Raw genomic sequence first — 12,270 nt, 5'->3', positions numbered from 1 at the left:
TTGTGACCCCCAAAATTACCAAAACGTGGGGGAAAGATCATTTGCATACTCCAGTCCTAAATTATGGAACGGCCTTCCTGAAGACATCAAAAAATGTTTATCTTCTGATTCTTTCAAAACTCATCTCAAAACATTCCTTTTCAAGTCTTGATCGTTTTTCCTGTTTACACGCGCCTTGAGCACTCCACAGAGTGGATTTGGCGCGATATAAGTTACATTATTATTATTATAATGACTCAAGGTGAACAGTTATTGTGTTCTTGCCACACACTAACTGTCTTCAGCTGATAATCTCATCAACTCAGCTCTCAATTAACATAAGAAAAAGGGGACCATGGGGGACCAATGGTCACCGATTAGGCATTGTTTGCTATATAGAGGGCGCAAGTAGCTATAAGTAGTGCAATGGGGCTTTAAAAGATTATTCACATACACACATACCATAGATTGTAGTATAAATGTATTCATAAATTGGCAACTTCACAATTAAACCTCATGCTACTTCAGTGTCATCTCTTTCTCATGGTCATCTCTCTTTTTGAAAAGCTCCTGCTGAACTTCGGAACAAACTACCTTTACATGTCAAAAAAATGTCAGACTGTCAACCAATTCAAAACTTGTCTTAAGACACATTTATTCAAAATTGCTTTTGATGATTACCTTACTTACTTGTTCACATTGCTGTATATTTCACATGTATTGTAATTTCTAGGTATATTTGTAATTTTTTGTTTAATATATAATTTTTTGTCATTGTATTTTGTTTGTATAGCGCTTAGAGACTTTGGTGGAAAGCGGTGGAAAGCGCTTGTAAATAAACGTTGTTTTATTATTATTATTATAATAAAATCTGTATAAGAACTTACATTGAATTCTTGGTGTCTCGCTTCATGGCCGTCTGCGGCATCCGTTAGCTTCTGTTTCTCCTCTCGCCAAGCCTTCTCTTGCTGCTGCCAACCATCAACCTACGAAATACATCACAATGACAAATCAGTAATGAGATACCAGCATCAACTTGGCATCACGATGTCATAAGTGCAATTTAATTCATGTCTACATGCATTAGAGTTGCCAAGAGTTACATCTAAACTCTCCAAAACTTCTCTTGCTACTGCCAACCATCAACCTACGGAATACATCACAATGACAAATCAGTAATGAGATACCAGCATCAACTTGGCATCACGATGTCATAAGTGCAATTTAATTCATGTCTACATGCTTTAGAGTTGCCAAGAGTTACATCTAAACTCTCCAAAACTTCTCTTGCTGCTGCCAACCATCAACCTACGGAATACATCACAATGACAAATAAGTAATGAGATATCAGCAAAAAATTGGCATCATGATGTCATAAGTGCAATTTAATTCATGTCTACATGCATTAGAGTTGCCAAGAGTTACAGCTAAACTCTCCAAAACTTCTCTTGCTGCTGCCAACCATCAACCTACGGAATACATCACAAATTTTTCAAAATATCAATATTTGTGGTGGTACACAAGTATTAGAAATCGTTATATTTCAGCCGTCTCTGAACCGATTTTGATCAAACAAGATGATCTGGTCATTTAAATATTATGTTCTTTCAAATTTGACACTCAGTTTTTCATTATCTCACAAAAAAATATTTTGTGTAGCGCCCTCTGCAACAAAACTCAACTATCCCTTTAAATCAGGTAATTGTCAGGCCTAAAGATAGAGACTTACCTTCTGTTGGTATTCTTGATAGAGTAACCCTTGTTGATGCCGAAGCACAGCAAAGCGTCTTCTGTACGTCTGGAGGGCCGTCTCACACTTCCCCAGCTGGTCTTCTCTTACAGACAATTCCTTTTTAACAAATAAACAAACAATTAATGCAGCAATTAAAGAGAAGGTTGAGTTCTGGGAAGAGGTGAAAAATAATATGTGAGCGTTACTCATTCTTATTATGCAAGTGTGGAAGAACATCAGATAAGACATGTTCCCTGAAAAGCATGGCTCTTCAAATGCCTTCATATTCTAAATATGCATGTAACATCGTAAAAATCGGGGTGCCGGCTTTATACGCCACATGTTCGTGTAGTCCCATATACATCTTTCTGTGTACAGTGTTTGTAACTTTACCAAGACTTGGCCAAATTTCTTACCATTTTGATGACTCCAGAACCTTGCATTACACACCATTACTTACATGCTATATGATCAACTTTTCTGATCCATTCCACACCTTTTCTTTCACAATGCAATTGCATTACCAGAACTCAAGTTTATCTTTAATGCAGCAATTAATGCAAATCATCAACAGAATATTCAACTTGAGATAAGACTCTCAAAAAAATATTCTAATGGCCCTGCTCAATGGACTATGTCTTAACAGTTTTGATATTTTATAAACAATGATTTATTAATTTGAAAATGGACAAACAAAAACACAACTTCTTTCACTACAAGCGTTTTTCATGTTAACCATTTTCCAGTTCATTGCTAAATGTTTGTATATTTACCATTTTCTAATATTTGATTGTTTTTTCTTTTGTGCTATACTTAAGGATGAATGGTACAATCATTTCTTTGAAATGCACTGGAAATATTTGCTAAAGCGAAAGCCAAGAAAATAGATGTCTAATCTACTCTGTTCTAAGGATTACGAAAGAACAGAATATTGTAACGATCATCATCAGATCATCACCATCTTCATTATATCACCACCATCATCATCATCATCATCATCATCATCAACATCATCATCATCATCACCATCATCATCGCCATCATCATCACCATTGTCATCGGCATCATATTGTTATCGTTATCTGTATAAGGCATCTCTCCCTCACCTGAAGTGAATGTACAAGCTGTTCATTAAGAGAGGCAATGATCTCCGCACTGGACACAGCTAGACCCTGCGGTAGGGCCATCTGGTGAAGGGTCATGACCCCTGCTCCTTGACCTAGGTCGCGCAGGTCCTTCAAGTCCTGCTGTAGCCTTGTGATCTAAGGATAGATTGAAATATATTTGTATTTTATTTATTTGTATTTTTTGTTACTGCTTTGATGTTTTGATGTAAACATTTAGTTATTTTGATATATTTTTCCCATTTGCTATGATTTTCTTTATTATATATATTCCCTCTGAATGCTTTTTTTTTTTTTTTTTATATCATTGTATGTTTGATGTTAACTCACAATTTTAGTCTTTGGACTTTTTGACGAGATTGAATAAAACCTAATTGAATTAAATGGATATGATTGTGTTGTGTAATCGTAAACCACCAGTATAAAAAAGACTTAACTAAAGTGTAAGTGGAAAGCATTGAACAGGCCACGTAAAATGTTAAAAAAGAAATTTACAAACATCCAGGGCCCCGTCTTACAAAGAGTTGATATCACCCGCAACTTATTTGCAATTGATATCAATCGCAACTATGTACAAAAGAAATAGGAGACTGAAAACTTGCGATTGATTGGAGGACTTGCGATTGATCCAAATCAATCGCAACTCTTTGTAAGATGGTGCCCTGTTTGATACAATTGAAAGCTGTTTCCCTTCAGGAAGGCTAGTGCATGTTTGATAATGACACTAAACAGAATCATTTTCTTTTGTGAATATGAATAGTAATGATATGTTTATAAGATTATTATTATGACCTTTCAAAACAAAAATGATAAAATCAATATACCACAACAAATATGATAAAATCAATATATCCAATCCTATTAAATCGGCTAAATGAACACTGCATACGTTCAAGGAACATGTAGGTGTAATATTTAAAGCCTGTCTGCACTAGTTTGGCCAGGGGGAATACACCTCCCTGCAAGGTCACTGACAGGTGGCTATCTCGTTAACTCAGCTCTCAATAAACATAAGTAAAAGAGGATCATGGGGGACTAACGTGCACCGCTTAGGCATTGTTTTCTATATAGAGGGAGCAAGTAGCTACAAGTAGTACAATGGGGCTTTAACAACACAGTATTATTTCTTCTTTATATAATGTACCTTAGTCTCTGCTCTATCCAGTGCCACACTGGTCTTCTCTGCTTCATTCCTCGCCTGCCTCAGCTCTCTTCTCAGTTCTTCATTTCTTCCAGTCAGCTGATCAACTTGTGCTTTCAGGTAAACCTGAGCTTCGTAAGACTCCTTAGAATCTTTAGATTCAAACAGCTGAAAATATAAAGGTATAGTAATAATGAATCACTTTCGGGTAAACCTCGATCCTCCTTCCTATTTAAAAAAAAAACAGGATGCTAAACATGTTTTTTATTTTTATTTGGCCTAATAACGATGCACTTTCAGGTAAACCTGAGCTTCGTAAGACTCCTTAGAATCTTTATGACTCAAACAGCTGAAAATATAAAGGTATAGTAATAATTATGCAGGAATTAAAACTCAAATATAATATCCACTCATCTACCAGCCCCTCCTGTACATTTCATTCTCAGCTTGTCTGAGTTCTGTATTAAGTTATTAATTCCTTCCTAATTGTGCCTTCAGGTAAAGCAGGGGGGGGGGGGCATTTCACAAAACTTGTCATCAGTGACAAATGACAATTTATGTTATAAGCTACTGAAATCCTTGCTTCTGATTGGTTATCAGCAGATTTGTCACTGATTTTTGTCATTTGTCATTGAAAAAAGGCTTTGTGAAACGGCTCCCTGGGCTTCATATGCTCACCTAGAGTCTTTTGGTTCAAACAGCTACAAAGATATTGTTTAAAAAAAATATATAGGAAGTGTTTCAAAATAATCTAAAAACATATCTGTTTAATTGGGCATATAATTAATTGTTCTATCATTTTTGTATGTTCAATCTAACTTCTGTTACTTCGTTTAACAAACAAACTTCGCTGTATGAGTATGACGATATGTTTGATGATGGACCACTGACTGTTGGAAAACACATTGTGTTATCAGTCATCCTTTCATCCTTCTCTTCGAACCATTCTACCCTTAGATTTAAAGTGACTCGGTAACATTGCCTCAGATTCTGAAACAAAATCCTGCATTTAGCTCATGCTGCAATCATAATTATAAACCTTTAGGTCAATCAGGAATCCCATGATTTTTACAAGCCGATCGCCTGTCTAATTATCAAGATATTTATGATTGAAAATCAAAGTTTCATTTTTCGTTTTCCTAACAGTTTTTATAACACTACAGTCTATTGGAGAAAATGAGTATGGTAAAACCGGTCACTCAAAGATTCTTACTTTTTTGATGCGCTTCATGATCATTTTGAAGCGCTTTTTTTTTTTTAAGGGCTTCAATATTACACCATATCACAGATGCTGAAGACACTTAGCGCTATGCATCTCATATTTAGCATTGTTAAACGATGCCTTTAAAGACCGTCAATACTACTGGGCCTGGAGGGTGTTTCATAAAGCTGTTCGTAAAGTTACGCATGACTTTACGAACAACTTGTAAATGAAGTGCCAGATAGGATGCCCAAAATTTGTTCTGATATTTTCAATAACCTCAATTGAATCATGGCAAAAAATATACTTTGCAATAAAAATGTTTGTTATCATAAGAATGTTAATCTACATCTGCACAGTTCAATTTTATTTGATATATTTAATAATGATTGAGCATCCCATTTGGCTTTTCATATACAAGTCGTCCGTAAAGTCATGCGTAACTTTACAAATTCTTTATGAAACACCCCCCAGAAGGGATTAGACCACCCAGCCAGGTCACTGATAGGTGGCTATCTTATCAACTCAGCTCTCAACTAACATAAGAAAAAGAGGATCATGGAGGACCAACAGGCACTGATTGGGGAATTTTTCTATATAGAGGGAGCAAGTAGCTACAAGTAGGACAGTGGGGCTTAAGACTCACCAAGCACAGCCTCTCAAGGGTCGGCCCCAAGACCTCTGGATCCACCCCTCCACCACCTCCTCCTCCGCCTCCTGCCTGCCCCTCCTTCAGGGCCTGGAGAATCTCCTTCATGCTCTTCTCCACCCGTTGATTGTCGTTGGTGAGCTTCTTGTTCTCCGCTTTCATCTCGGTGAGCTGGGTGCGTAGCCTCTCCATGGACTGCTCTGACCGGGCCACCTCCTGCTCTAGCTGGTGGGTCTAGGATGGGAGAATATAGTCAATGATCAGTTATGCCGAGTGCATTGACGAGCATCGTGCAGGAGAAAGTTTGCAATCTTCTCCTTTGACATGATGGGTCTAGTAAGGGAGAATATAGTCAATGATCAGTTATGCCGAGTGCATTGATGTGCATCGTGCAGGAGAAAGTTTGCTATCTTCTCCTATGAGCTGATGGGTCTAGTAAGGGAGAATATAGTCAATGATCAGTTATGCCGAGTGCATTGATGTGCATCGTGCAGGAGAAAGTTTGCAATCTTCTCCTATGAGCTGATGGGTCTAGTAAGGGAGAATATAGTCAATGATCAGTTATGCCGAGTGCATTGACGTGCATCGTGCAGGAGAAAGCTTGCAATCTTCTCCTAGTATGAGCTGATGGGTCTAGTAAGGGAGAATATAGTCAATGATCAGTTATGCCGAGTGAATTGACGTGCATCGTGCAGGAGAAAGTTTGCAAGCTTCTCCTATGAGCTGGTGGGTCTAGTAAGGGAGAATATAGCCAACGATCAGGAATGCTCCAACATTAACTCCATGGGCAATTGCTGCGGGCTTTATCTCGTAAAAGTACAAAAGGAAAAGGGGTCAGGGTAAAGATTGCAATTGGGGTTATGTTAGGTTCATGTATACCCACACTTGGTGACAGAGCCAATTGCCACTCCCAAACTGTGGAATATTAAACCTAACCATATTTTTTTGGCAACCAGCAATCTCGCAATACCTTAAAAGAATATCTCAGAACTCACCTATTCTGTAAATATAATTGTAAAGCGCAATTGAAGATGTATATGGAAAATGCGCTATATGAATACATTATTTTATCATTACTATCAATGTTTGCCCCAAGATTGAAGTTTGGGATGCATAGGAAAGATCAATTATGGAGCACAAAGCCTATTTCCAAAAACAAATAACAAAAAATCAGTGACAAATCTGTTGCTAACCAATCAGAATCAAGGATTTCAGTAGCTTATAACACAAATTGTCATATGTCACTGACAAGTTTTGTGATACGCCCCCCTGCTCTAAGCTTTTTGACCACTAGACGAAAGTCAAGGTATGCTTTAGGTCCTCCTTCTTACTTTCATTATATTTCTTTCTGTTTTTCCCCTTTTCTTCCTTTTTTTCTCATAATGTCACTATGAATTGCAGCTCCTAGTGAACAGAAAGCACATGGATTTTGCTCCGATTCATATTGAATACGAAGGAAGAACGTACCTCGCCCTTCTACTGGTAAATGGAAAATAAACTGGGGGTGTTTGATAAAGCTGTTCATAAAGTTACGCTGACTTTAAAAACGACTCGTATACGAAGTGCCAGATAGGACGCCCAAAGATTTTACTGATGCTTTGACAAAGTGTGGCTATATTTCCAATAACCTCAATCAGATTATGGCAAAGAAGTTACTTTGCATTAAAAATGTTTGTTGTGATAAGAATGTTAATCTACATCTGCAAGGTTAAACTTTAGTTGATGCAGTTAATAACGATTGAGCATCCCATTTGGCTTTTCATATTGAAGTCATTCGTGAAGTTATGCGTAACTATACAAACAGCTTTATGAAACACTCCCCTGGGGGGCGTTTCACAAAACTTGTCATCATTAACAAATGACATTTTTTGTTATTAGCTACTCAAATCCTTGCTTCTGATTGGTTATCAGCAGATTTGTCACTGGTTTTTGTCATTTGTCATTGAAAAAAAGGCTTTGTGAAACGGGTCCCTGGTTTTTTACCCTAACTCTGACTGAATCTGAAGGTCCCAGGCCTTTGTCTTTGAGGGCTTCAGCAGCCTTTGAAGGAGCACTGCCCGGCTTGCGGCTATTCTTCAGCTCCTCGGCAAAGTCATCGACAGCCAACATCTCATCAGATGTGAGACCTAGAGCAACACCCCTGGTAGGAGTGGAAGAAAAATGGTGATCATCAAAAACTGTTGAGGTTTATTTGAGCCACATTTACATCAAAACACAATTTTGTTTTCTTCTTTTAATATAAGCGCATAATCGTAGATTACACACAACAAAAATTAAAGATTTCAAATCAAGTATAATGTGCGGAAAATAGGTACAAAGTTCTGAAATATATAGTTATGGACATCACACTTATCACCATCTTCATAATATCACCATCATCATCATCATCATCATCATCATCATCATCATCTTCATTTTATCACCATCATCATCATCATCATCAACATCATCTTAATTATATCACCATCATCATCATTTTATCATCATCCTCATTATCATCACACTTATCACCATCTTCATAATATCACCATCATCATCATCATCATCATCATCATCATCATCTTCATTTTATCACCATCATCATCATCATCATCATCATCAACATCATCATACCATTATCATCACTATCACCACCATCATCATCATTTATATAATCATTAACACTATAATCACCAACATCATCATCATCATCATCTTCATTGTCATGAACATCATCATCATCTTCATCGTCATCACCATCTTCATAATATCACCATCATCATCACCATCATCATCATCATCATCATCATCAACATCATCTTAATTATATCACCATCATCATCATTTTATCATCATCCTCATTATCATCACACTTATCACCATCTTCATAATATCACCATCATCATCATCATCATCACCAACATCATCATCATCATCATCTTCATTGTCATGAACATCATCATCATCTTCATCGTCATCATCATCTTCATCATCAACATAATCATGACTATCATCATACCATTATAATCACTATCACCATCATCATCATTTATATCTTCATTACCACCAACATCATCACCATCATCATCATCATCATCATCATTTTCATCATCAACATAGTCATCACTGTCATCATACCATTGTAATCACTATCACAATCATCATCATTTATATCTTCATTACCACCACCATCATCATCATCATCATCATCATCATCATCATCATCATCAACATAGTCATCACTATCATCATACCATTATAATCACTATCACCATCATCATCATTCATATCTTCATTACCACCAACATCATCATCATAATCATCATCATCAACATCATCATCATCATCATCATCATCATCACCATCACCATCACCATCATCATCATCATCATCATCAACAACATCATCATCATCATCATCAACATAGTCATCACTATCATCATACCATTATAATCACTATCACCATCATTTATATCTTCATTACCACCAACATCATCATCATCATCATCATCATCATCATCGGTAAAATTAACATCATAATCCTTACCTCTGTGCTCTTTGCGTTGCTAAGGCTCTGATCTGCTTCTTAAGAGTAACCCTCTCTTCTTCCAGTCTCTCCACCTCTTTGGCCAAAACCTAGAGCATGATGAGAGTTTTCAGAAAGTCAGGTGTAATAGTACCTGCTTTTTATCCTTTTTCATTCATCTACAAGGGTCAACTAGGGTATTGGGGAATCCCCTCCCCTCTTCCTCCACTCCAGAAAGATCCTTCCTCATTTATATTCCTCTCATGTTAAAAAGGATTCAGAAAAGAGTATGACTGATATCCTCAAAATTCCAACGCATTCTCTTAATATACTGTAAATCTATTCAGACTACTCTAACTTTTAGGTTAAATGGTATTTATTCTTTCATGTAACAATATGTAGAAGAGATTACATCTACAGCAACCCCTGTATTCAAAGTCTACCATACCTGATTCAGCGCCCTGTCTTGTTGATGTTGCTGCCCTCTATAAAGACGAGCCTGCTCCATATCAATGGGTTGCTTAGGATCGAATCCCAGCCTGCTTCTCAATTCTTCATTTTCTTCTAACGGTTCATTCATTCACAGTAAATATAGTAGATATAACAATTCAAGAAACACCTGTATTTAAAGTCTATAATACCTGATTCAGCGCCCTGTCTTGTTGGTGTTGCTGCCCTCTATAAAGACGAGCCTGCTCCATATCGATGGGTTGCTTAGGATCGAATCCCAGCCTGCTTCTCAATTCTTCATTCTCTTCCAGGAGTTCGTTCAGCTGGATCTCGGCTTTATTCACATTCTGTGTCAGCTGCTCAATATTTCTAATGGAGGAAGAAAGAGGTAGAGGTAGAGTTGTCGTGGACGAGTGGATATGTCACCGGATCACAAGGTCCATGGTTCAAGTCCCACCACGGCACTAATGTCCTTTGGCAAGATATTGATCTACATTTGCCACTCTCCACCCAGGTGTGAAATGGGTACCCGGTAGGATGCGAAAGCTAATGTGCTTAGATTAGCAAGTGTGCGCATGTAAAAATGATGCCTGGCTGGAATGTTCCCCAGGGAGTGGAGAATGTGCATACATTGTGTGCAGGCAAGCCTGAATCCAATGAACGGGGTAATAATATTTATTATTGTATTACTGTAAAGTGCTTTGAGAGGGCCTTCGGTCCTGAAAAGCGCTATATACATGTAAGAACTAGCTATTATTATTATAGTATTTGCTCATTAACAAATTCAGATTCAGGTTTGGACTCAAAACATGTGTATTTCCTTCTTGTAATAAATTAATATACAGTGAAACCTGTCTGTAAAGACCACCCAAGTGAGACAAGAGAAGTGGTCTTTATAGGCAGGTGGTCTTTGTAGACAGGTGGTCACTAAAGCAGGTTTGACTGTAACATTCATGTTGAAATTTAAACATGACGAAGACTCCATTTGACTTTCACTACTCCTAGAGCTAAGCTTAAAGTAAACACTAGCGCTGTACAATGAATGTAACCCCCGAAAGTGGGGTAGTAATACCCCACCTGATTTACATAGTGGTGGGGTATAGTTTTAACGAGATCTTTTCGTAATGATATATAGAAGAGGGATTCAAGCTTACTCAAAGCACAACACTTGTGAAAACAGCATTCAAATGATTTTGAACAATTAAAATTGTTGTTAAATATTCACAGCATAATTTTTCTCGACTGTATGAATGATATGAAATGGATATATAGAGGGATAAAATCATAAAGCAGCTATGTTCCAAATTAAATCTGAATACAGTAGTGAAATAACATGTACTTATTAGTTAGAAGTAATTATATTATATTAATACATTACATTCAGAGTGAATTATGCTGGAGGCTGGAAATATTACATTTAATCATATCTGAATGAACTTTAAATAATAATAATAATAATAATAATGGTAGAAATATTAATGACGATTAACTTAATTTTCATAAAAAGTCAAATCCTACATTTCATTATGATAATAGACCAGTTCAAGGTTAGCACATGTCCCAAATGACCCTGAATATCCACAGATCTTCAAACCATGAAGAGGTCCCACTTTGTACATTTTGAAATAATCACTCCTAACAGCGATGGAGGTGCTACATAAATATCCTTTGTTTCCCTTTTCAAAGAATACTTCCACACCTGTGTATCATGGAGTGCACTGCTTGTGCATAAATGAATAATGATTACATAACTTTCATGAGCACATATCCAGTATATTGTCTCCGTGTATTTCACAATTTGTTCTGCAATGACCTTTATCTGCTCATGCTCAGACTGCAACCGTTAACTGGCTTATTAGATATCTATGACATGAATAACCTGTCTCGTAGTGCTATTTGTTTCTTTCCAAGTTTAATCTCCTGTACAGCTTCAGCCAATCCATACTCGCCCTGAAATTTAAAACAAAATGCGGGAAGACACCTCTCGTCAACTTGATCTCTCAATTAATAATATGGAATTAATTTCCAGCTCTACATAAAATAAATGCAAATTCATTCAGAAATGTACAGAAGCAAACATTCAAGCAATTTTACGTGATTTATAAATAATTGCATGTGATGCACCACAAAACATACCAGGTAAACTTTAGTTGGCTGTATAGTCGATTGGTTTGAGATAGAAAGGCAACTTTTAAAAGAATCACTAAAGAAAATTCACTACAACTGATAATTATGGACAAATTATATATAGATTGAAAGATTTTCTATGGAAGAACAAGAATAACTTGCTGAAAAATCATATAGATATCATGGAAAGGAGTAAAATGCAATTTTTCAAGACCCGTCTCAGACCCCTGAATGTGAGCCAAACACAGGAGCGTAGCGAGCTCTGAATTGTGACGTCACATTCTAGACAAACACACAGCCAGCTACTCAGTAGTTGACTTGTTAACCTATAATATCTATGGCTAATTGCTCTTCACTGTTTT

The 12,270-nt window shown here is 36.9% G+C and overlaps 1 protein-coding gene across 5 annotated transcripts in view; it reads right to left on the bottom strand.

Moving 5' to 3' along the window:
• The window catches only part of LOC591644 (centrosomal protein of 290 kDa), a 73,858-nt gene that overhangs the window by 38,120 nt on the left and 23,468 nt on the right, over positions 1–12,270 (bottom strand). For 4 of the 5 annotated variants that reach the window (XM_030988565.1, XM_030988563.1, XM_030988567.1 and 1 more), the window contains 9 exons: positions 11,661–11,731; positions 9,973–10,150; positions 9,353–9,441; positions 7,810–7,966; positions 5,824–6,060; positions 3,980–4,144; positions 2,818–2,973; positions 1,709–1,828; positions 867–965 (listed from right to left, as the gene is read on the bottom strand). In XM_030988565.1, the coding sequence (XP_030844425.1) occupies positions 867–965; positions 1,709–1,828; positions 2,818–2,973; positions 3,980–4,144; positions 5,824–6,060; positions 7,810–7,966; positions 9,353–9,441; positions 9,973–10,150; positions 11,661–11,731 (1,272 nt within the window). Of the gene's footprint in view, positions 1–866; positions 966–1,708; positions 1,829–2,817; positions 2,974–3,979; positions 4,145–5,823; positions 6,061–7,809; positions 7,967–9,352; positions 9,442–9,779; positions 9,890–9,972; positions 10,151–11,660; positions 11,732–12,270 lie in introns of all 5 variants that reach the window. The other variant, XM_030988566.1, reaches the window with a different exon arrangement.

This window comes from Strongylocentrotus purpuratus, unplaced genomic scaffold, assembly GCF_000002235.5.
Source record: "Strongylocentrotus purpuratus isolate Spur 01 unplaced genomic scaffold, Spur_5.0 spur5_scaffold_17, whole genome shotgun sequence".
NCBI classification, from domain to species: domain Eukaryota; kingdom Metazoa; phylum Echinodermata; class Echinoidea; order Camarodonta; family Strongylocentrotidae; genus Strongylocentrotus; species Strongylocentrotus purpuratus.
Note: the sequence above shows the minus strand (reverse complement) of the source record. Positions and strands in the feature narration are given on the sequence as shown.